Consider the following 26368-nt stretch of genomic DNA (forward strand, 5'->3'; position numbering starts at 1 on the left):
GACATGGTGTGTTATTCTTCCGGAAGCATCCATAAGAAGATGTGCACATAAATGAATGTCAGCAGCAATACTAAGAGGCTCAAACTATGCCAATAATCCATGCTTTTATGCTCTTTATGCCAAATTCTGACCCCATTATTGGCATGTCGCAGCAGAAATCAGATCAGGAAAAACTTTTCCAATTGTCTATTGTCCAGTTTCGGTGATCCTGTGGAAACTGTCGTCTCAAACCAATCTTTCCAGGACCAACAACTAGTCACATTCAAAGACATTTAAATCACCTTTCTTCCTCATTCTGATGCTCAGTTAAACTTCAGCAGGTTGTCTTGCCCATGTCTGTGTGTCTAAATGCTACTGCAACGTGATTGGCTGGTTAGATATTTGTGCTAACAAGCAGTTGAACACGTGTACTTATGTGAATGTAGAAACTGTAGGTATAGAAGCTGCTACACAACAAAACCACTACCTTGACAAAGCTGCTTGGCCTTTTGTTGAGCTACAATCTGTCACCTTACATTTTCCCAGCTGTTGTCTTGCTTAAAAAAATCACCCAAATACTGTGACGACTACTCCAGAGAATTAAATGATGAAAGCTTGAATCAAAATTTTCTCTTGTCTCTCCCTCTTAGAAATATATCGAGTGTATTTATTAGGTTTTAAACGCAGCACAAATTTATCTGATACAGATTTTTTTTGTTTTTTGTGAGTCAGATCTATCTACATTTATTTCAGAACGGATTCGAAACTGGACACTGTGTCTTTATCTCTACGTGCATTGAATTTAGGTTTTCCTCCTCTCTCCTCATTCGCTGTCAGTCGGCTCTTTTTAACAACCCATCCTGCTGGCTGGATAGCTCAGTGCTAGAAGGGGTCAGCAGAGCAGCATGATCGATATGGCCTCAAACAGTCACAGTGTGCACTGATCAGCTGAACCATTAGAAACAGGCCTTGCTGTATCTCTTTTTTTTTTTTAATCTTCTTCCTCACGATTTACTACTTGTCTTTGTGTGTGTGTGTGTGTGTGTGTGTGTGTGTGTGTACCGTATTAAGAGCAAATAGTGCTGAAATGAATGATAATCTGAATTCAGAGGAAATAAGACTGCCTAGTCGTGCACTTTGTTCTGTTAGTGTGCGTATGTGTGCGTGTGCAGCCAGCCCTTAATAGCACTTTTAATTCACGTTTAGTTGTGTCTCTGTGTGTACAGCTGTTGCATAATTCCCCGACCTTGATCATTGTGTTGATGCCTGTCAAAACCCAGTGAATGTTCTGCTGTTGCTGCTTTACTCCAGTGTCTCCAAGGAGACAATTCCTCATGAGATACACAATCTGTCTGTGAGAGTGAAAGTAGAAGTGAAATTTAAATGCTTTCTTTAAAAAAAAAAATAGAAAGAAAGAAAGAAATAATATTTATTTTCAATTAGATTTCACTACAGGAAGGATTCCTTCGGTTCCCTGCAGATATGATCAATGAAATAAAAGGAATTAAGAGTTAAAGTGCAGCTTTTATTTTGTACAGCAAATCTTCAAAGGAAGCATTGATTTTTTTTATCCTTCATTTCAGGATGCACATATGCCAAAATCAATAAGAGGGAGACACGGGGTTATAGAGATTATAGGGTGGTGTGACTAGATACATGTTTTTGGCAATTAGATACATAAAACCAGTAAGATTTAGAGCTGTGTGTGTGTGTGTGTGTGTGTGTGTGTGTGTGTATATATAATAAAAAAGGCTCAACAGTCACTTTTAGAAGTTTCTTGATGCAGCTTTTCAGCTAAGATTTGCTCAGGCTAGAATTGAGCTAATTAGTACTTCTCTCACTTGTACAAGTTCATTTGAAAAAGAGAGGTCATATAATTATAGCCCCGGGAAAACCCTGAGCTGTAAGTAGATTTTAGTGTTTGTGTGTCATCTGTATACGGGTGTGTTTCGGTGCGTGTTCAGCCTCTGTGGAGCTGGATTTCCTCGTAACTTTCTGTCTTTGTGTAATTTTATTTGCATGCTCAGCCGTTTCTCGAGTACAAGAATTGACCTCATTCGCTCCCATTATTTGCCAGTGTGATGAAGCAGAACTTAAGATCTCCTGACTGTTGCCTCCGAATGAGAAATTACAAGCCTCACCCTGGGACCCTTACATAATAAAGCTAGATTGTTTTGTGTGAAGAAAAGCGCAATATGAAAACAAACTAATAAACACACTGTTACACAAAGAAACTGCTCTGTAAAACAACACCTGTAAGACTTCATACGTAATTTACTTGGGGAAAAAGTGTCACTAAACATTTTAAAATGAGCAATCTGTGTTCTGAAGGGCATTTTTCTCAAGAAAACACCACAAGCCACTTTCCACCTGTCCTTGCTTTCCATGCTTGACACATTTGAGGAATGTGAATCCTAATTGGTCGGGACTGGCTTGTCATTTCCTGCTTCTAAACTAAAAGAGACTGTCGCAGCTGGTAGCACACTTACACCAGCTGATGAAATAAAGGTGGTAAATCTGTACAACTAAAAGCAGTCATAAACGTGCGTGTGTGTGTGTGCGCGTTGATTAATTGAGGCATTTCTCTGTTCCACAGCATGTGGAAGGGCCTGAACGTGAACTGCACAGACAGCTCAGGATACACACCCTTACACCATGCATCACTCAATGGACACAGGTAAGCCTGCTAATGAGTGTTTCTGTCACTCTATTTCTGCTGGATAGAAATTAGTTGTAAATGCAAGTGCTACTCAGTGCACTGGAAACAAATTGTTCTGTTCTTTGTACGCTGTAGAGCTGAAGCTAAATATTGTTTTCCATTATCAGCAAATCTCTAATTATCTGGATTTTTATGTGTTTGCATGCAAATAAATGGGGGACACAGAGATATCTTTAGATTGGTTTCTTTAAAAAAGTCTGACAGTTTCTTCTACAGATTGCACTCTGTGATTTTTCTATTCTTTAAAAAAAAAAAGTGTAATTCTGTGCAAATAAATAAATATATAAATAAATTACCATAACCAAAGGAAAAGAATCTAAAAGAAGTCAGAATGTCATAAATTTTATTTAATTGTTTTCACATTTCTGCTGTGACATGATGAGAGGCCATGGTACTGTGCTTATGTCATGCTGTCAGTGTAAACTGATTTTGAACGGGCCTTTCTCTGGATAAACCTGCAGGGAGGAGTCTTAACTGCAAACACATCCTATTAACTTGATAAGGTAGTTACACATCCAGGGGCCTGTTCCAGTAAACAACTTCAGTGAAAACTGAAGCAGCTAAACTAGTTGTGTTCCCGTCCTGCTGCTCCTGAACCAGATGTCTGATTTCTGCACTCATACAGTCAATATCAAAGCACATAATGAAAATGTTGATCGGCTGAGTTAAAAGTTGGTACAAACACTGTACAATACACTGTATGGACAAAGGTACTGTAAACCCATGCCTTGAAGCTCCCAGCACACATTTCATGTGCTGATATTAATGCCACGTCATGACTGAGCTGCTGTGGTTCCAGCTTGCGATAATACCACTTACAGCTACACCTACAGAATACCTATGAGGGAAATTTATTGCAACAATGCCACTGGTACCACTGCTTGCAAGGTACCACTACTTGCTCCTCCTGCCCTGGCTAGTTTGCATCATGACTTAAGGACTGTTTGGACTAGACTAAATGTATTTTGAAACCAGCACTGAATGCTGTCACGCAACATTTCTGGCTGTAAAAGGCGTTTGAAGATATTATCGACTGCTTTGTTCATGGGATGTCACATAGAGATTTGATGCTAAATAACTTTAATTATAGAGGCTTTAAATCAAAGTTAGAAGTTAGTGCATAACAATGAAAATGAAAGCCATTACCGAAAGCAATCTTGCATTTTTGGGCAGTAAAATAGTTGCCTACAGTCAGAAATACAAAATTCCTACATTATTTCCATCCAAACTGTACAATATGTGAATGATTTGAGTGTCTACAGCTGCACAGAACTACAGTGCAGCTCCCTTTCTTCACCTGGTCCTGCTGAGAAATCCGTTACACACTTTGGATTAGCTGCGAGCCTGACTGCTATCCCGGTTTGGCGGAACTGAAGGATTAGCACCGTGTTTTGGGGGCAATTATGTGGATTTCCTCCTTCAGATCAACGGGGAAAGGAGGAGGGAAGTGAGGGAAAGAAAAATGCACCCTCACAGTGAAAATTAGGCTGCCAACAAAAAGCTTCAGAGGAGTGATTTAGCATTTAGGTGGGAGAGTGAAAAGAGAGAAGGAAGAGGACTTGGCAACAGGCAGAGCTATTTTCAGAGAGCTGTTCTTCAGGCTGGGTTTGAATTGAATTTTTAAAGATCACAACGTTATGACATCAAAGGCGCTTTGGTGATAAATACATATTTTTCATCCTTACGCCATCCTTGTTTTAACTGTTCCTTAAACTGAAATGAAATTATAAGAAGATATAATAAACTACAGAAATAAGTAAGTAAGTAGTTCATTAAGCAGCACAGAGCTGCTTCATTGTGCTCTCCTGGGAGAGGTTTTGCCCTTCTGTCTCCTCTGTTGCTCCCTCCTGACATTTTCAATGCAAATCAAGCACTTCGCCTTGCCTCTTCAGCTGGAGTCCCCCTAATATAAAACACTATCACTGACATTACTACTCAGCAGCAGCTAAATGGATTTTTTTTAGCCCAATCCAACTCTGTGATTTGCTGCTTTATGAATTTGTGTACTGCTTTATTTATCAAGAGCAGCAAAGCAGCAATGCTGCTCTCTGTAGCTGTACTTTTTCCAGTGCCTCCTGCAGCGAGCTTCCTGTAAATCCCTCAGAACCAAGGCTTTGTTTAACTAGGGTTTAGTAGGAAGTGCAAGTTTATTATCACATAAGGTGGATAAAAACCTGCATAAAAGATGATCTACTGCAGAAAGAAACACAATAAATACCACGATGGTGGAACAGCGAAATTAAGATTGTGTAGCTACAATATGAGAAAAGCTCATTACGATACAGCTGTGTTTATTGAGCATCTTTTTAATTGTAGTGTCAAAGTGACCCACGATTTGTAGGCATAGCTTTATTTCATTTCTTGCACATTCAGTTTTGAAGTGGAGAATTTGCATTTTTTTTAAAAAAAGAAAAGAAAGAAGCACCTCGTATACTGCTGTCCTTGAGTTTGTTCCCTCGAGTCAACTTAGGTAAAATATTACTTAAAGAAGAGAAAGGATGACTTTTTTAGATGAAAATGATGAAAATGGCAAAAAAAGAGAAATTATTCTTAAATGAAAGAAAGGCATTTATCTGTAGAGCTTGAACGTTTTAGTATAGCTGAGCATTTGAAGGTGAACATGCAGCATTTATGTTTCCATCTACACAGCCTGAAGATTATTATAATAAAATCATTTATTTAGCCAGTTGTTACCAAGGTCTTAGTGATTTATACAAGTACTTTTTGTTTTTATATATAGTCAGTAAAAACTTCACTCTCGGAAAGTAGCATGTTTTGCTAGGTGCTGTCTGTGCACTGCTAAAGGATTCGAGTACTTCTTCCACCACTAAAAATGATTCGTTGGCCAATATGATGAAGAGATTCTTTGCAAATTGTGTTCCAAAGTGAAAAGTGCTAAAAAAGAATCGTTGCTGTCAAATAAAGTTGACTGCTTACCATCATGTGGATTTTGTAGCACCTGGCTGCCTTAACTGTCTGTTCTTCCACTTGTTCCTCTGTTAATGTATTGATATCCGTGTACCTGCTTCTCTCTCAGAGAGGTGGTGCTGAAACTGCTCCAGTTTGAGGCATCCACAAATGTGTCTGACAGCAAAGGTTGCTTCCCGCTACACCTGGCTGCCTGGAGGGGAGATGTAGACATCGTCCGTATCCTCATCCACCACGGCCCATCCCACTGCCGTGTCAACCAACAGGTAAACACGCAATAATCCCTTCATCATCCTCTTAAGAAACTTCACCTTCAGTGTCACCTTAAAGTCTAGCTTTTGTTTGAGCTCCGCTATGTCTCTCCTCGGTCCAACAAAAGGCTACAGGCTCAATCAACTGCAGCCCTAGAGGTCATGCTAAATAAAAAAGTGATTTCTCAGGTGTCCTTTAATCAGGCAGCAGGCTTTAGCTTGTGGTTCTTTGTCTTCAAAATAAAAGTACATGTGGTTCTGCGATGCTGTTTCATGTTCTTGTAATGAATGTTAATTGACTGGACTCAACAGAGCAAACATAAAATCTATTGATTGTGCTACTAAAGGTCAGAATAGCTACTTTGCCATTTTTTGTATTGCAGAATCTTTTAGCAGTCCATTCCTTACTTTTTAAAATGGGTTTTTATTTGTAAAGAGAGGCAAGCTGAGATGGTTTGGACATGTGCAGAGGATGGATACTGGATATTCTGGGAAATGGATGGTGAATATGAAGGAGCCTAGAGGAGGATAGGAGGAAGCCCACAAAGAAGCCCCCTTGCTGAGGCTTCTTTGTGGGCTTCTGTGGATGTCATGAAGGAGAAGATGCAGAGGGTTGATGTGACAGAGGAGGTTTAAGGTGAAATGGAGGCAGATAATCTGCTGTGGTGACCCATAGAGAATTCAGAACAAAAGAACTTGGCCGGCATATCCACCAGCTACACTGGAAGCCTTGGATTATTTGGCTTTTTCATCAGAGGCCAAGTCAGTCTAGACTAAGTTGGACTAGTTCCCCAGACTGACAATCTGTACTCAGATATGGAGAAGGGACTCTTGTGTCAAGGCCAACAACCTCTGTTCCACTTTCTAAGAAAGTGATCTAGATTTGCACTAAAATCGAATGGATTTTTTCCTTTCCCCATGCACCACCTCTCCGTGTTTTCTGAAGCAAAATACACGCAAGTGTTTTTGAAATCGCTGCAGAACTATTACGTTGCTCTTCCTGAACAAGGACGTCCTCTTCCACTAAAATAAAGTCCTTTAGCCCGATTTCTCGGGGCATGTAAACCAGTGCTACCGCTGGTCGTCTCATTATGGCTTCTGTCCAACAGAGCCGATCCTTTACATTTTCCAGACATCTCTCTCTGACAGCCCGGTGAGCGTTTCAGCTCCGGGAGCATTCAGCCTGCCTCTGCTGTCATTCCTTATCAGCAAAAATGACCTTCTTCTCCTGCATCACTCCTATTCTGTCCATCTTCGCTGGCAGCATATTGGTGATGTCACAGCCCGCTGATGCGCTGCATCTGAAGATAAGGAAACAAAACACAGGAAGCTGTTTAATCAGAAGTGTTGGCAAAAATGTAAATACCCTAGATATTTCTTTAAAAAAATCAAATCAAATCCTGCACTTGCCGATGGCATAGTAATGGACCTCGCTGGCTATCAGAGCGTTATTTACTCTGCCTAATAAGCACAATTTCCTCTGTCACCATTAGCCAGATTGTTTCCCCGTGAGAGTTGTTAGAACCTAATTGTGTGCTGTGATAAATGATGTCCTTTCCCCGTAAATGAAGAGGTTCGTCAGCAAGTGAACACGGACAATTTTCTCTTTTACCTTGTCAATGAGTTGCTGTGTGGGCAGCGTGGACACACACTGAGTGGAAGCTGCTGATGGAGAGAGTACTGTGGACAGGTGCTGACTTCTTGGCATTGTTTGACTGTGCTCTTGTACCTCTTATTAAGTACACACACAGTGAAAAACATCCCACTTATCTATGCGTTCATGTTTTCAAGCACATTTATTTAATGCTTTCTTAAATTTCCTGGAATTTCGTCAGCAAACCCCCAAAGCAGCAGCGGCTTCTCTTTCTTTGCTTTTTATATGTGGGAGGCCAGAGTGGGTTTCTATGAGAAGTAATCCAGTCCAGCAAGACAAAGTTAACAGAAGAGAGATTATGTTTATTGTATCCGTATTTGGCGCATAGTGCAAATAAAAACCCAAAGACTGTGAATTTTATATGCTGCAAGCTCCACTGGCTCCACTGCAGCTGAAGAATCAGTTCACGACAAAATATTATTGAACTCTCAAGCAAAATAGTTCTGAGCACGCAGTGATGTGTAGGCTATTGAGTTTAATTGAAAATGACTTTAATGTAAATAATGTAATTTGTGGCACGTTTGGAAGAGTTGTTCTTGATACTGAGCCGATAACCTGTGCAAATAATTCCCCCCCTTTTTTCTGGCCCTAAAACCCAGACATAAGAAATCAGTTGACACTGTATATACAGATGTGTTCTCCGGAGGAGGGATTCCCAAATGATATGCTGTGAGGCATGCGATTTTTGGGATGACCGTGCATTATGTTTTCTAACACAGCTGCACAGAAAATGAAAAATGAATTCTGTATAAGTGGTTTTTGTACTCGTTTGCCCTAAAAGAAAATCCTTCATAAACCAATGTTGCTTTTGTACAAATGTTTCAAGGATTAAATTATTACTTGGAGCCAAATAGTGTTTGAATAGTGAGACTTTCTTCCCTTTTTTGCAATACTAGCACGGTGCCAAAATAGCTAAGGATGCACTCGGTAAGCAAACATCCCTCCTGATAAAAAGCGCGTGTCCTTCAAAGGAGCACTGGATCTGAACTGCAGGTGGAAAATCTGTCTGCTGTGTTGTGAAACTGTCTGGTGGTTGAACTATAAGCGAGTGAGTGGGGATACTCTTGCAAAAAAACAAAGAAAAGTTGTGGCTATCATGGCAGGTCCAGTTTCCGCTAATGTGCCTTTCTCTGACAATGCAATTAGAAGAAGCATGTCAGATAATGTGGGCGATATTTTGCACAGGTGTGAATAAAGGTGTGTCTTGACATTTTTGCTTGTCCGTAACTAAACTGAGACTTGCTTGTGTCTATAAATAAAGTTGCTCATTACCCTTATCTCCTGCTACCTTTTCCACACTCCTGTCATCATTTGTGACTTTATGTAAGAAAATGAGCACACAAGTTGAGTTTGTAGTTCAGTTTAAATCTGCTGCGCTGCACTGTAAATGTGCTGTGTCGGTGTGATTGCTTTTTTTTCCTAATGAAATTCTGAGATTTGTTAAACAATTTAAAATCACATGAATAGTCATGAGTATTTTACTATTGAATATTGTGAAATATACATTTTTGAAGTAAGACTGTAACAAATATTCGTTCAGTATACTAGGCAGCGAGAAGGTTCTGGGTTTGAATCCAGCGGTCTCTCTCTGTGTGGAGTTCACATGTTCTTGCTGTGACTGTGGAGGTTCTCTCCGGGAATCCCGGGTTCTCCGCAGGCCAGATGTTGTTGGGTTAACTGGCAATTAAAAATCAGCAATAGTTGTGGATGTGTCTGTGAGTGGATGTGTGTCCCTCCGTGTTAGCCCTGTGATAGACTGGTGGCCAGTAGGCCTTTCACCCCATGGTAGCTGGGATCCTGTGAGCCTGAATTTGATAACAGAAAGAAAATGAACAAACGTTTCTTGGTGTATATTGATAAATATTTAGGGACAGAAAATGCGAATGTGTTTTATAATTGTACAGAATATTTCCAGTTTATCTTTAAAACTGTAAAAGTGAATGCTTTGACATGAATTGAGCTGCGGTTTGGGGAAGGCCTCGAAGGGGACTGGCGATGGCTCCCGGGCCTGGCAGATCCCCATGCACTAAATAGAAGTGAAGAAGTTAAAGAATGGAGAACAAGGAGGGAGGGTGGGGCATGTAAACGAGAATGACCAGTTTGTAGAACTGAGGGAACCTATATAGATGACAGCTGGAAGGAGCGTATTTGGAGGCGTGGTCCCACTCCTGAAATTCCAATACATAATCTCCAATTAATCATCTAATTACACTGATCATCTTTCTCTGTAACACTCTTCATATGCTATATCTCACTTTGATGCTTGTCATCAGCTTCCATCCTCCTCTGTGTGTAATAAGCTGTTACATTAAAAAAGATAAACACACTACGCTCCCACTTTTATGAACACTGTTATGTTAACCTGCTCTTTAGTGTCCTTAAAGGTGTTAGTTTTCTCCTAAGCACTCAGGTTTGCAAACACTGAAAACTGAAAATGTGGTACTTGGGCATTTTTATTTGTGTATTTTATATCTATTTATATTTTATATGCATGCTGCATGTTTGTACAGTATTCTTGTTGTTATATCAGCGCCAGGGTACAGCTGTTTTCAGGTTGCAAGCATAAATCAGTGGGTAAGATTTATTTAGTGTTGGTGTGTTTACGATGCCTAAGCTCCATATTTCCCCGCTGTCTGTCGTGTCTGCAGTACAGAGCAGAGCTTGCATACATTAGTCTGGGTGATGTAGTGAGTCTCACGCGCACTCACACCCATCATCAAGACGTACAGCAGCAAGCCATTGGCTGCACATTACCCCATTCTCAACAATATTACTCTGCCCACACACACAGCATTACTCGTGTCAGAGGTTGAGTATTTATGTGTGCGCGTGCTTAGTTTTATAGGCTCGCTCTGGTGGCACAGTATTTGCCTTAATATGATCTTTTTTTCTTACAGGAGAAAGGGAAACTCAACATTTGTGCTTGCTTTTGTGCACGACGTGAGAAATGGTGACAGGAGTGTGGAAAAGGTAGCAGGAGAGAACTGCAATGAGTGCGAAAGGTCCTGAGAGTGTAAAGAAAGAGATGGGAGGTTGACAAAAATCGAGCTAGGGGAAGTTTGTGGGCCAGTTCCACTCTGCAGCCAGCAGAAGATTATTCAAGGTTAGTGGGTGTTATTAGTTGGCGGTAAACCAGTTCCAGCCCACTGTTTATTGTCTAATTGGTCCCAGTAGTTCCCATTCGCAGCTGCTTTTGTTTATTGCGGGAGCGTGTGCGCACGAGAGAGGTGGAAGCCGCCTGACTGGAGGAGATGATTATACATGCCGTGTTCGTGCGTGTTTATGCGTGTATGTGTGAAAGACAGTGAGACAGTGATTGATGGTGAGAGATTGTTTGTTTGCTCAAAGCTTGCACTCGGATTGCAAGGCCAAATGCATGTTTTGATGACTAACACGTGGCTGTTTGTGATCTCTTTCTCCCACTGAGACTGACTCAGATCAACGGCTGGGTGAATGAATAGAAGACAAGTCAGGAGTTTAATTTCATTTAATTTTGTTTGTTTTTATGATAGAAAAGGGAAGAGTAAGGACCAGGTGTTACACCTGGCTTGTTCGGGACATTTTAACAAGGTCAACAATGCCAAAATACACATCGCTAAATCAAAGAATAGATGCAATTACCCGAAAAGTCCAAGGAGTTGCCTGAAAGACGAGAGGGAGAATATTGTCAGTGGAAATCTCGTATACAGCCAGGCTGGTGAAAAGGTGCTCCATGAGGTACAGTACTGTGCAAACGTCTTGAGCTAGCCGCTATTTGTTTGTATTCTTCTTCCAAGCAGACTTTTCTTGTAATCTTTTAAAAGTGATCTCAGGCAATAGTTCTTTCTGATTCATTGTCAATCTTGGAAGAGACTTTCAAACCTGACAATTATTAGAGGTAGTTTTTTTTTTTTGTTTGTTTGTGAACTCCACTTAACACCGACCTATGAATCATTCAAGTATAACAGACAACCTAATAACTTAGACCAATTTCAAATTGTACTTTGCTACTAGCAGCCTGTCGCAAAATGTAGATTAGATTAGATTAGATAGAACTTTATTAATCCCTCGGGTGGGTTCCTCTGGGAAATTCGATTTCCAAAAAAGCACAGCACCGACAGAAGTTACAGAATATTATATACACACACACACACACACACACACACACACACACACACACACATATATATATATATATATATATATATATATATATATATATATATATATATATATACAGAGACAATATAAATAAAATATACGAAGGGGATAAATAGAATAAATAGGAATAAAAAATAAAAATACAAGTGAATTGCACATTTCAAGTATTGAGGTCTATTGCACTGTTGACTATTTACAAAAGTATTGCACAAAAGGTATTGCACAGTGAGGTGAAGAGGCACTACAGCTTAGTTGTTCCCCCCTCCTTTGTCCTCCTGTTTCCCCTCCCTCTCCCCTCCAGAGAGGAGTTAAACAGTCTGATGGCGTGTGGGACAAAGGAGTTTTTAAGTCTGTTAGTTCTTGTCTTTGGGAGAAGCAACCTGTCACTGAACAGACTCTTCTGGTTGTTAATGGCCGTGTGCAGAGGATGCCTGGCATTGTCCATAATGTCCATCAGTTTCTTTAGTGTCCTTTTCTCTGCCACTGTCACCAGAGTGTCCAGCTTCATGCCGACCACAGAGCTAGCCTTCCTGACCATGTATTTATAATTTACAATTTATTCCTGCTTTGTTCAGTCAAATCTACAAAAGAAAGCTAAAGATAACACAGTTTGACAGGCATAAAATCTTACTTATGCACCATCAAAACAAGACAATTTCCAAAGAGCTATAAATGAAAAAAATTGAGCCAGTAGTGTTGGCAAACCTGTCAAAAGTGATGGAATTATGAACACAGAAAAGTACCATCAGATTTTTATCTACCATGAAATACCATCTGGAAAGCATCTAATTGGCAACAGCTTCATTTTTCAGCATGACAATGATCCCAAACACACAAACACTGCAGTAAAAACATACCTGGATAGAAACGCACAATGGACTGGCCTCCCCAGGGTACTGATCTCGACATTTTAGAAGCAGGATGGGATCAGCTAGTCAGAAAATGGAACCAAAGGCTGCGAATAACCAGAGGAGAGCTTTCATGTTTTCCAAGAAGTATTCCCAAAGATTGCTTAAAGAAATTACAAGGAAGCTTTTGTCTGAAAGACTTCAGGCTGTGTTGAAGAACAAAGGTGTTCAAAGCACATATTTACTTTTAAGCTTGTTAGAATTGTTAAAGCTGTGTTTTTGCCTGTATTTCCATGTATTTTTGCACACATTTCAATACATTCCTGCACCTGCTTCCCATTGTCTTAGCAAAATATAAAGACATGAGGAGTTTGTACTGTAGCGGGGGGGTTGGGGCTTTCCATCCTCATGGACACAGAAAATGTTTCCCCTCCTCCATCAAGGAAGCTCTTCCGATTCTTTAAATGCACATCGGGAAGATGAGAAGTGGGAAGAGTGGGGATTTCTTGATGACCTAAGAGTGAAGCATCAAACCAGTAGTAGGGGTATCTTACTGTATATGGATGTCTTTAAAAAACGTATCCATGCTGCACCTTTACATGTGAGGCAGTTAATTCTCATAGTCTTCACACTGTGGATGGAAAATCAGCCACATGCAGTGTAAAGCATGATCATCCTGTGTGTGATGAATCTAGTTATCATAACTAGTGTGTTGGGACCACACACGGAGCAAAAGCAGGTATGTGTTGTGGAAATAACATTATTGCAGGTAAAAAAAAATGATCCAAGGAATCATGCAAAAACACTGATCTGTACGTAAATTACAAGCTTTAAATTAACTGCTGATAATTATTTTAACAATTTTAAATATCTAATGACTGTATTTAAGTTTTATAGGCCTAAAAGAGATTTTCATAATTGCATATCTATAAAAGATAATCTGCTGTAAAGCTCTGAAATTGAAAGGTCATTTCAGTGGGTTTTACATGTGGTACAGCTTTCATTTCATTTTCACTTTTCATTTATTTAACAGGGTTGTGATTAACACTAAACTGCATTTAAAAACCAGATCTAAAGGCTGCAAGCTTCAGCTACAGCCATTTGAAAAATGCTGTAAAGAATGATGGCAGTGAACAAAGCCAGTATAGACTCATGGCCTATGAATTGGTGCACTCTGCATGAACTGGTAAGAAAACAGATACCGCCACATTTTTAAAAACAGTAATGTTGCATATTTTTGTAGAAAGTTCTATAATTCTATCACATATTGGACCTTGACAGCCCAGCAGCCCCAGCCTGAAACAAGCATTTTTACAGTAGCTCCTTTCCTTTGCCTATAAGCCACCTTTCTTCTGATTGACTGCCTACGCCTGTGTCTGTGCTCACAGCTGGAGCTGTGCACCCAGGATGACCATAGCGATATTCCCTCTCTTACATCATACAGAACCAAGAGCAGAAAAAAGATGCCTGAGGTTTTGGCTTCAGTCTGTTTTGAAGGTTGTAAATATAAAAATACGATGCGACTGGGTTTAACAACATTTTATTTTCAAACTGTTGTAGTATTGCTGTATTGTTGATGAAACGTGAAGGAAATTTGAACAGTTACTGACCAATTCTGACATTTTTACTCCAACATACCTGCACAGATAAAAGCTAGCATGTAAATTTTGCTAGGTGTGTATCCTTACAGTAGTTGTGTCCTGCAGATTTGCCCACTGATGGAGGACAGATGTGGTTTGTGTGCGTGGGAACCAGCACAGAACCGTCTTGGCTACTTTCTCTGTGTGGGACCTTTGGACTCATCAGTTTAGGGTTATCCTGTGCGTACACTGTGTACTGTATGCGTGTGGGTGACTGAGTATGTCAACTATGTGTCGCTGTAGGAATGTGTTCTTCTGCAACAACAGGAGGATGTAGGGTTATTCTATCCCGTCTCCTCTCCATTCCCCCCCCCCTCATCGTTCTTCTTTTCCTGCTCTCTTTGTCCTCCCAGAGGAGACACTGAGCAAGATCACAAGAGAGGCAGGCCTCTCACCAGCAAGAACTTCTGAAGGCTTAAAGACTGTGTGAACTGAGGCAAATGTTACAGGTCACGAGGCCATTTTCCTGCTGTGTGTTTCCATGAGAGTGCTTCTGTGTTTGTGTCTATTCGGTCTTGGTAACTCGATGTCCGGTCATGCACACATGCTGCTTCCACACAAGAAAATGAAACCATATGTGTCTTGGTGATCAACTTGAGAACACATGCTACTATTGCTGCGACAAACCGCCCTGGGAAAGTCCTCGGCCACTGAGATGCCCACTGCTGCCAAGACACACACTGAGCCACAGGTCGCTTTCTCATGAGTAATCTCTTAAAAAACGATATGTTACTGTATATCATATGTTTTTAAAAGCCTGACTCCCTGCCCGCAGTGGGATTCCTAATTAAAGTTCAGCAAAAGTAAACAGATTCATTTCTCCATGAATCAAAACAAGCTTTAGCCCTGAGCGATTAAAGCAAGCCCAGAGCAGATTGTGTGCGAGGGTGTTAATTGAGGTGTTATAAAAAAAACATTGCAAAACAGATTTCTAGGATTTCTTTGAGGTCGTCAATTAAGACGTTTAGCTGGGGAATGCTTCAGGGAGGTCAGAGTTTACAATGGCAACCGCAGACCGGCCACCCTGGAGCAGAAGGGCGTTCGGTGTCTAGCTCAAGGACGCCCATGTGTAAGCATTAAAGATCAAGCATACTGCCCCTGGTGTTGAGAAGTCCACTTTGATAAAGCCATACATCATGTTTTTTTGGGGGTTTGAGTTTCAAATATATTAAATGAAGTGTATTTTAATTGCAACTTTGACTGTGGGAAAGTTTGTCTTTTACTCAATCAGTCAAGATGCTCTCAGCTTCTCAGATGTGAGGAGTTGCTGCAGCTCACATCATGACAGTTGCCTTTCATTGCAGATTCAATATCTTTGGGCTTTTACTTCTTTATTGCAGCGTGGGCTCTCAGTAATCGTGATGTGCATTTTTCAGTATTTTAATGGAAAACCACAAGTCAGTTTTTCCCCAAGTAATATTAAGAGAGTAATTAATAATGGTTATAAAACAGTGTGTTGCAAGAAACACTCCTGGCACCATTTACCTCAAAATGTGTTCAGTTGAGTGCTTTTATTTTGGAATTAAATCAGTGTCTGCAGCTGATGTTGCTGTGAATCCTGTGGAAAACCCCAAAGGGTTGTGCGAACGAGTGTGTTTCTTGCCAAAGTGTCTGTGATCAGTCAGTCGGCTACGAAATGTGTATACTGCAGTCTATTCTGTCTCGCTTCTCATCTTTGTTGTTTCTGATCTGGTCTCATCTTCTCTGCTATCTTTTGCAATCACTCCACTTGTCCTCACATGTGTTATTAAGTTATTATGTTCACAGTTATTATGGCTCATTTTTTAGAAATTAGTTTCTGTACCCAGTTTGACCTATTTAGTGCACAAAAAGGAGTTAAAGAAACAGAAACCACCTATTATCTCTCTCTTATTGTCCTTCAGTCTACCTCTCAGCTCCTACAATATGTTCTTCTGTCTGGATAACAGATTTTATCCACATTTTTCTCTAAAACGAATTGTTACAGCTGTTGAGTAGGGGTGTAATATATCACTATAGCAATATATTGTTATTTTATTTTGTGACCCAGTTATTAATTTGCTCTGTAAACAGATTCTCTCAGCAATTTGACTCATTTGATTTCAATGTTCATAGGATTGTTCAAAAGGAGACATATGTGGACTAAATGCTGGCCAAGGAAGTGGATACGCTTATGATCTGGAAAGGCCTGTGCAATTGTCCTGTTGAAACAGCCGGGTATAGGTTTTGACACCTCATCACTGTACCTCTGTACGGTCAGATTTTCACCAAGAACAATCAGATCAGAGACGGTGCTCTCATTAACTAGCAAGGCTGCTCCAATAGCTTAGACATGCCTGCCAGCATCCAGCATCCTAATACCCCGACCTCACTCAGTCATGGCGCTGAGTGTAGCTTTTTCGGGGGGGGGGGGGGGGACCATTGGTTTTGAATTGGTGTTCAGTACACAAATTGTCATCACTGACCAAAACCAATCACCCAGAACTGAAAAGAGCTCACACAGAGATTTTAGTAATGCACCGAGAACTGCAAAGATTGAAGATGTATTTCACTTTAACTTAAAAATTGCACGTCTTTCTCTTTCTTTGTTTCCCTACACCACCACATTTCGAATATGTTGCTGCTAGACACCAAATCTTTCTAGAAAAGTCAAATTGAAGTTCTTAGACAATGTAATTTTTTTTGGAACGAACTTGCATGAAAATACTTTTCCCCCATTTTAAAGCTTTATTATCGTTTTTACCATTCAAATGATTTGAGTAGTTTCATGGTAAATGCCAACATCATGTAATGGAACCAGTGTTGGAAATTTTAACCTACCTCTGAAAAATGTTCTCTGGCCATACTATCACACTTTCAAGCAAATTCAAACTCTCAGAATTTTATGCTGAACTTCAGCTACACTTTTGAAACGCCATATTCCTGAAGTCATTGTAGCAAATATTTGGCCTGAAACATTTGAATGACATACAGTGGGGCAAAAAAGTATTTAGTCAGCCACCGATTGTGCAAGTTCCCCCACCTAAAATGATGACAGAGGTCAGTAATTTGCACCAGAGGTACACTTCAACTGTGAGAGACAGAATGTGAAAAAAAAATCCATGAATCCACATGGTAGGATTTGTAAAGAATTTATTCGTAAATCAGGGTGGAAAATAAGTATTTGGTCAATAACAAAAATACAACTCAATACTTTGTAACATAACCTTTGTTGGCAATAACAGAGGTCAAACGTTTACTATAGGTCTTTACCAGGTTTGCACACACAGTAGCTGGTATTTTGGCCCATTCCTCCATGCAGATCTTCTCGAGAGCAGTGATGTTTTGGGGCTGTCGCCGAGCAACACGGACTTTCAACTCCCGCCACAGATTTTCTATGGGGTTGAGGTCTGGAGACTGGCTAGGCCACTCCAGGACTTTCAAATGCTTCTTACGGAGCCACTCCTTTGTTGCCCGGGCGGTGTGTTTTGGATCATTGTCATGTTGGAAGACCCAGCCTTCGTTCTCACTGATGGAAGGAGGTTTTGGCTCAAAATCTCACGATACATGGCCCCATTCATTCTGTCCTTAACACGGATCAGTCGTCCTGTCCCCTTGGCAGAAAAACAGCCCCATAGCATGATGTTTCCACCCCCATGCTTCACAGTAGGTATGGTGTTCTTGGGATGCAACTCAGTATTCTTCTTCCTCCAAACACGACGAGTTGAGTTTATACCAAAAAGTTCTACTTTGGTTTCATCTGACCACATGACATTCTCCCAATCCTCTGCTGTATCATCCATGTGCTCTCTGGCAAACTTCAGACGGGCCTGGACATGCACTGGCTTCAGCAGCGGAACACGTCTGGCACTGCGGGATTTGATTCCCTGCCGTTGTAGTGTGTTACTGATGGTGACCTTTGTTACTTTGGTCCCAGCTCTCTGCAGGTCATTCACCAGGTCCCCCCGTGTGGTTCTGGGATCTTTGCTCACCGTTCTCATGATCATTTTGACCCCACGGGATGAGATCTTGCGTGGAGCCCCAGATCGAAGGAGATTATCAGTGGTCTTGTATGTCTTCCATTTTCTGATGATTGCTCCCACAGTTGATTTTTTCACACCAAGCTGCTTGCCTATTGTAGATTCACTCTTCCCAGTCTGGTGCAGGTCTACAATACTTTTCCTGGTGTCCTTCGAAAGCTCTTTGGTCTTGGCCATGGCGGAGTTTGGAGTCTGACTGTTTGAGGCTGTGGACAGGTGTCTTTTATACAGATGATGAGTTCAAACAGGTGCCATTCATACAGGTAACGAGTGGGGGACAGAAAAGCTTCTTACAGAAGACGTTGCAGGTCTGTGAGAGCCAGAGATTTTCCTTGTTTGAGGTGACCAAATACTTATTTTCCACCCTAATTTACGAATAAATTCTTTACAAATCCTATCATGTGAATTCATGGATTTTTTTTCACATTCTGTCTCTCACAGTTGAAGTGTACCTCTGGTGCAAATTACTGACCTCTGTCATCATTTTAAGTGGGGGAACTTGCACAATCGGTGGCTGACTAAATACTTTTTTGCCCCACTGTAGCTTAAGTAGTTCTCTTTTTATCTAGCTGTTTGAAACTGGCTCCACAGAAAACACTGCAGAGTAAAGCCTTGAAAATGGCCCTGACTTCAACACAAAAATATTTTTTTATGAGCAACTAATAACTGCAGAGATCTGAGATTTTAACGTTTTCCTATCAAGAAATGTATCGTTCGTGATGGTCAGGCTGGAAGCATTTGGTTGGAAGACATTGAATGACCATCAGCCTGAAAAAAATCATATCTTAACCTTAAATATCTCATATCTTAAAAGTTATTGGTTTGAACAGCTCGTAAATATAATCTAAAAGCTGTTTTTCTTTATTTTTCAAAACACACACCCGAGACCTGCGTTTAGGTGACATCAAAAGACAACACTCTCCCTGAACAGGCAACGCACAAGTTCTAATAACAGAACATAAGAGGGAGTAGCAGAGACATTCACCTTGTATGCCTCGTCTTTTTTCATTCCTCATTTACCCCGCTCTCCCTGGGCGGCGAGCTGAGCTGCTTGGATTATGCGATGCTGTAACATAGACGGAGCTCATCCTGCATATCAGTCCATCAGCATTAACACAGTGCATGTTCAAACAAATACCTCTGCTCTTCCTCCGCTGTGGTTTCATTTCAGACCTGGCCTCGCTGATAAGGCTTGCTTATTTGCATGGATGTAGCTGTTTGGTCCCAGGGAGATGAACTGCGAGAGCACTGATAGAGTGCACCATGGGAAGTGTGTGCGTGTATGTGTGTAGGTATCATTCTGTGAGCAAAAGTTGATTCTTTGTGTCCTTCACTTAAAGAATGCAGAAGATGCGCCACATATAATCAATATATATGAGAATAAATCCTTCTTTAAAGAGTAATAAAACCATATAGCTGTCATGGTAGAGTGAGCTTTATCAAGCCAGGGCTTCATTACTGTGTGAGCATTAATATCAGCTGCATATGCTGCTGAAAGAAAGGCTGTGACACAATCATTTGTATGGGCATGTCAATAATGTGCTGCCATGCCTGTTGATGCGGCATTAGTAGACGGCTGTTGCTCAGAGCCCAATCAGCAACAATGCACTTGAGTGCTAGATGGTATCGGAAAGCTGTCAGAGCAGCGTAATAGGAATATATGGCCACTTCGAGAACACAGAGGCAGGATCTTTTTTTCTCCGCCTGCTGCTCTCTCGCCACATCTCGGGCTCTATTGCTCTTGTCTTGTCACTCTGAGTCTCTGCTCGTGTTTTAGTCACTCTTCTTTCTGTCAGGAAATTGCATTTTTCCTATCTTAGGCAGCGTGCGTGAGGCACGGCGGTTTGGAATGACAAAGCTTCATTGTCCATTTAAGGCTGCAGAGACGGAATAGGCCACAGGCGGCAGCAGCAACGTCTGCAATCTTTATCCCAGTGGTTATCACATCCATGTCATCAGTGTGTGATGCTGCTTCTTCATGACTTTCTGATGCTTGTTTTGTGTTGAATATGAAGATATCATCCTTATCACTGTTGCTAAAACCATAACTTGCTACCCTGTTTGGTGTGTATGTATACTAATCAGACACTTTATTAGGTCCACTTGGATAGTACTGGATTGGAACCCCATTTATCTTCAGAATGGCCTTAATTCTTAATGGCATAGATTCAGCAAAGTGCTTTTTTTGGGTAGATGGGTACAATATGGTTGGACGTGGTCAACAGCAATATTTAAGTAAGCGGGCCCAGTATACTTTCTGTTTTTCAGACCAGCCTATATAAACTCTAGAGAAGGCTGTCATGGCTAAATACATTCACTCCTGTGTGATTGGCTAATTAGATATTTGTGTCAATGAGCACTAACAAAGTGGCTGGTGAGTATAAAGTTTACACAATCCACCTTTTAAATTCTAACACATGGTGGTTCTTTCTGCACTCGCCATTTGCGGAAGTTGATATTCCAGTATTGGACACTGAGATGTTCCAATAATAAAGTATGCTATAATAATATAATAATAATAAACTTTATTTATAAAGCACACTTAAAAACCAAGGGTATGCCAAGGTGCTTAACAAGTAAAATAGAGTATAGGAGGAGGATAATAGAAATAGGACCAAAGCAAGTACTAAATATGCAAACAGATAACTGTCACTAATACATAGGAAAGCAACAGGTACAGAGCAAACAAGAATTTAAATGAGCATAGAAGTGCATGATATAAAATCATAAAAGAAGGAGAGTGCCACCACTCTCTCACCTTTACCGTTTACAAAGTCATTTTTTTTTTTATCTTTAATGAAAGAATGGCTCTGTCTCCAGACGTTGCTTTGTAATTGGACACTTAATAATATCGGGACCAAATGATTGTGCTGCGTTTTTGGTTATTTGGGACTTGGTAGAAGTTTATGAAGTCAGGATATGCAGTTGATTAGATAAGCTGAAACTCAAATTATCCATCAGGGAGACTGAGTCACTCCAAGTTGAATATTCACACAATAACCAAGCAAATGGAGTTTATTAAATACAACTCTGGCACCAATTATACCAGTATATTGTAATGAATGCGAATTACAGAGCGCCTGAGTGTGTGATTATTGTTCTTACAGTACAGTGGATCTGCAATCAGACCTGCTCTGGAAGGTTCCACTCGGCCATGAATGGAGGGGTGTGAAGTCCACAGGGGAAAATGCATGGATCTGATTGGCTAAGGAGAAGGGAAAGCTCTAAATCACACAGTGGTGTTCTTTTGCTGCTACAGCGTGTGCGTGTGTGTCTTCACAGGGTTTTCTTACCCTCTGTTATTCGCAGATACAGTATCTCTTCATCTCGCTCTCATACACTTCTCAGAGGCATAAATGAAAGTATAGAAAGCCATGAGAGGGAGGCGAGAGCGGGGGTGACTCTGGCTCTGGGGAGCAAGTGAGTTAGAAAAAGCCAGGAGATGAGATCTGAGCAGTGGAGTGTGGCTGTTGTGTTTTGGACTTTCATCATGGAAATATTAGAGGTGAATTGGATGATGAAAACATTTAATGAAACAACGTAAGAAGACAGGGAAATATCAATTACAAAAACGATTCACACAACAGTTATTATTATTTCATGTTTGGAGTGTGTTGTTTTCAACTGGTGATAAAAAGCTGTTTTTTAAAGAACATCTTGATAATCACGCTTGATTGCTTTTTCATGTTACAACATTCTCTCACGTTTTGTTTGCCTTTCTCTGTCCAATCAGCAGCCAGTGACATTTCTGTCTCATTGATTTGATTTTCCGTTAAAACGGAAGTTCGAGTCATTATTTTTAAGGGCTTTGAGGTAAATGTGTTTGCAGTTATTTAAGAAGTAAAGTTCACTTGCTTTTTATTAATTGTGCTTACTGCAGTAAAGCATGTTGGAGCTACACTCTATGTCTGATATTATAAACAGAAACCTAAATGCAGATCACTTTGCATGCACAATTCATATATCTGAAATATACGGGAGCCAGATTAGTCATTGTTAAGTAAATGAGTCCTATTTTTACCCAGGGATCCCTAAGGGGCTCCCAACTACCAACGGTTCAGGGTCTGACAGGGGCCCCTAGCCAGCAAGGAAACTGCCGCATTCTCCCAGAACAGAACACATGAGAAACTCCCGTGATCCCATGGTTGAAGTGTTGAAAAGGACATTGTCTAGTGTAAATGAACCTGCATCCCTATGTGTCTGGAGGACTTACAGCTGGCCTCATTTTCTTCCACCTTTCCAAATGGATCATAAATCAATATGATTTCTTTCATAGTTCCTAGATAGAAGCTCTTGAAATTTTGAATATACGCCTGTTTGCATGTGAGGACTCACCTGTAGTGATGAACTTTACATATGTTTAGTTGCTTTTCTATTTTTTTTTTCTATTTTTTGGTTTTATGGCACCCATATTTTATGGTTTAGTTTCAAAAACACAAATCGTTGATACCCAAGCCTGAGCTAAAAATAACACAATAGCCAGACTTAATCAGGTATCTGAATAACGTGTAAACAGGCAACAGGACATACTGATGATACTAATGTTTTACAGTATAGTAATGTCACTTTATTTATTTATTTATTTATTTATTTATTTATTTATTTATTTATTTATTTAAAAAAAAAATAAATATATATATATATATATATATATATATATATATATATATATATATATATATATATATATATATATATATATATATATATATATATATATATATATATTTATTTATTTTAGGGGTGCAACGATACACAAAATTCACGGTTCGGTTCGGTTCGATACTTTGGTGTCACGGTTCGATATTTTTTCGATACAAAAAAAATGTTCATGCCTTTTTAATTTGTCATTTATTAAAATTATAAATATATATTTTAACTCAAAAGTACAGTTTTTAAATTTAACCCTAACCCTTGTGCGTGTTTTTTATTTTGACAGCGAATGCGCACCTGCGGACCACTTATGTGCAGCCCTGGTTATATAGCTCGTCATATTGCAGCCACAGAAATTCTTTTGTCCATGAAACCATAAAGCTGCACTTTCTTTTTGCCTTATAGTCTGATTTGTCATAACTTCTCCGTTTTGTGGTAAGCTTTTCTTTGGCTGTCACTTCTTCACCCTGACCTGTCTTATTTGGCTCAGCAGAACTGAAATGCTTTTACACACGGACTCACATAAGCTCAGCGATTCTCTGCGCGATCAACCTCTCACATGTTTAAGCTGCAGGAGATTTCACTTGTCATGTTTGCATAGTAAGCTAACGATTAATAAGACGATGTCAGAGGAATTGGTGCACAAATTATCATCACTCACAGATCAGTGCTGTCGCTCTCTATACACAGTTCGCGCGATTGCAAAGTGAAAGCAAAAAACACAAGCGCAAATTCAAACGTGATTTCAATATGTCACATATTGACAGTGGCTCACCGATGCCAATGACATAATTACCCAGCTACATTTCTGAAAGAATGCAAAAGCATTGACATATATTTTTCCTTCCTACAATAGCCCGACGGGCAGGGCAGAGATAGATTTTGGTAGCCCGACTGAAAAAAATCGCTAGCTCCAGGACGTCGGGCTAGCGATATTGCAAGCCCTGTATCTGATTGAGGAATCACTCATCTTTGGAAAAGAGAGTTTATTACAGAGAAATGTCTCTTTCCAAAATAAAAGCTATACTATCCGCTTCTTCTGGGCTATATTCTCAGCAGCATAAGGAGAATCATGTGCTAACAGCTGTCTAAATGACTCGGCTAAAGTTAGTAGCATGCTTGTTGTTTTGGTCTTTGCACTAGGATGATGTCTGCGTAAATGTGCAGTCATATTCGTTGTGTTCCCGCTAGTGCTTTCAGGTTAATCTCGTTGAAATGACCTTAACGCCACAACACGGCAAATCTCCGTTAACGAGCTACCGCCGATCGCCCCGTGTGTGGGGCTAGACGGCCAACACGTTAACGAGCTAACTGCGCTAACACACTAGTTCCCACCAATGTAATTGAGCATTGCATGGCACATCCAACATACTGTTTTACTTTAGTCCATGACTCGCTTACCTTCAGGGTCATACGTCACATGAAAACCAAAATAATTCCAAACGCCAGATCTGAATGAGGGTGGGGGAGGTCCATGTGTCTTGCTAGCTTGCCCTGCGCTCTTCCTTCTGACTATGCTGTCTGTGTTGAGTGCTCAGTGGATCTGCGCTCGACAGTGCAGCCTAGGCGGAGTAGTCGAACGCAGATTCACTGAGCGCTCAACACAGACAGCATCGTCGGAAGGAAAGTTGATAAAATAAATTACAAATGTTGTATTGTTCGATACATATGCGTACCGAACCGAAAGCACTGTATCGAACGGTTCAATATCGATACGAATATCGTTGCACCCCTAATATATATATATATATATATATATATATATATATATATATATATATATATATACATACATACATACATACACACACACACACACACACACACACACACACACACACACACACACACACACACACACACACACACACACACACATACACTCAACAAAAATATAAACGCAACACTTTTGTTTTTGCTCCCATTCCCCATGGGATGGACGTAGAGACCTAAAATTCATTCCAGATACACAATATAACCATCCCTCCCAAACAGTGGTCACAAATCAGTCCAAATGTGTGGTAGTGGGCACATCTGCTATATTGAGATAATCCATCCCACCTCACAGGTGTGCCACATCAGGATGCTGATCTGACATCATGAGTAGTGCACAGGTGTACCTCAGACTGCCCACAACAAAAGGCCACCCTGGAATGTGCAGTTTTGTCTCACAGCAAAATGCCACAGATGCCACAAGCAATGAGGGAGCGTGCAATTGGCATGCTGACAGCAGGAATGTCAACCAGATCTGTCGCCCGTGCATTGAATGTTCATTTCTCAACCATAAGCCGTCTCCACAGGCGTTTCAGAGAATATGGCAGCACATCCAACCGGCCTCACAACCGCAGACCTCGTGTAACCACACCAGCCCAGGACCTCCACATCCAGCAGGTTCACCTCGAAGATCGTCTGAGACCAGCCACCCAGACAGCTGCTGGAACAATTGGTTTGCACAACCAAACAATTTCTGCACAAACTGTCAGAAACCGTCTCAGGGACGCTCAACTGCATGCCCGTCGTCCTCATCGGGGTCTTGACCTGACTCCAGCTCGTCGCCGTAACAGACTTGTGTGGGCAAATGCTCACATCCGATGGCGTCTGGCACGTTGGAGAGGTGTGCGCTTCACGGATGAATCATGGTTCACATTGTTCAGGGCAGATGGCAGCTGAGAATGTCCCAGTTCTTGCATGGCCAGCATACTCACCGGACATGTCACCCATTGAGCATGTTGGTTGTGTGTCACCACCACCCACAACAGTGATCAGTGAGATGCTTGGCTACAAGTTGAACAGCGACAAGGGGCAGTACCCTCCATGGAGAAGGAGGCTAGAGGGCAAGATCAAAGTAGCACGGAGGGAGGTTAGCCAACTAACGGAGTTGCAGCAAGGTGCGACAAATAAGGTGCCTAAGAAATACAGCAAGCTGTCCATACCTGAGGCCTTGGAATCTGCCAAGCAAAGACTCACAGCCTTGGCCAGCCGCTTGAGGAGGTACACCAGAGAGATAGAAGGCAGGAGAATAAACCAGCTGTTCTCCACAGAACCAGCAAAGGTGTACTCTCAGTGGCAAGGGAACAATAAGAGAACAGCACCACCAAGGCTGGAGATGGAGCAATACTGGAAGAGCATATGGGAGAAGGATGCAACCCATAACGGCAATGCTCAGTGGCTAGAGGATCTGAGGGCAGAACACAGCGACCTCCCTGAACAGGGTCCAGTAACCATCACAGTGGCAGATATCCAAGAAAGGGTCTCCAGTATGAAGAGTTGGACAGCACCAGGGCCCGACATGGTTCACGCCTACTGGCTGAAGAAGCTGACTGCACTCCACGAGCGTCTGGCAGCACAAATGAACCAGCTGCTAGTTAACGAGAGACACCCGGAATGGCTAACCGAAGGTCGGACGGTCCTGATCCCCAAGGACCCCAAGAAGGGACCGGTCCCCTCCAACTACCGACCAATAACCTGCCTCAGTACTACATGGAAGCTCCTGTCAGGCATCATATCGGCTAAGATGAACAGGCACATGGGTCAATACATGAGCGGGACACAGAAAGG

At 41.0% G+C, this 26368-nt stretch overlaps 1 protein-coding gene across 3 annotated transcripts in view; it reads left to right on the top strand.

The window, feature by feature from the left end:
• The window catches only part of anks1b (ankyrin repeat and sterile alpha motif domain containing 1B), a 296705-nt gene that overhangs the window by 76719 nt on the left and 193618 nt on the right, over positions 1–26368 (top strand). For all 3 annotated transcript variants that reach the window (XM_085376209.1, XM_085376210.1, XM_085376211.1), the window contains exons 2-3: positions 2576–2656; positions 5736–5892. In XM_085376209.1, coding sequence (XP_085232335.1) covers positions 2576–2656; positions 5736–5892 — 238 coding nt within the window. The remainder of the gene's footprint in view (positions 1–2575; positions 2657–5735; positions 5893–26368) is intronic.

This window comes from Diplotaxodon limnothrissa, linkage group LG17, assembly GCF_057381915.1.
Source record: "Diplotaxodon limnothrissa isolate DT_005_m linkage group LG17, D_limnothrissa_male_GT1.1, whole genome shotgun sequence".
Lineage (NCBI taxonomy): Eukaryota > Metazoa > Chordata > Actinopteri > Cichliformes > Cichlidae > Diplotaxodon > Diplotaxodon limnothrissa.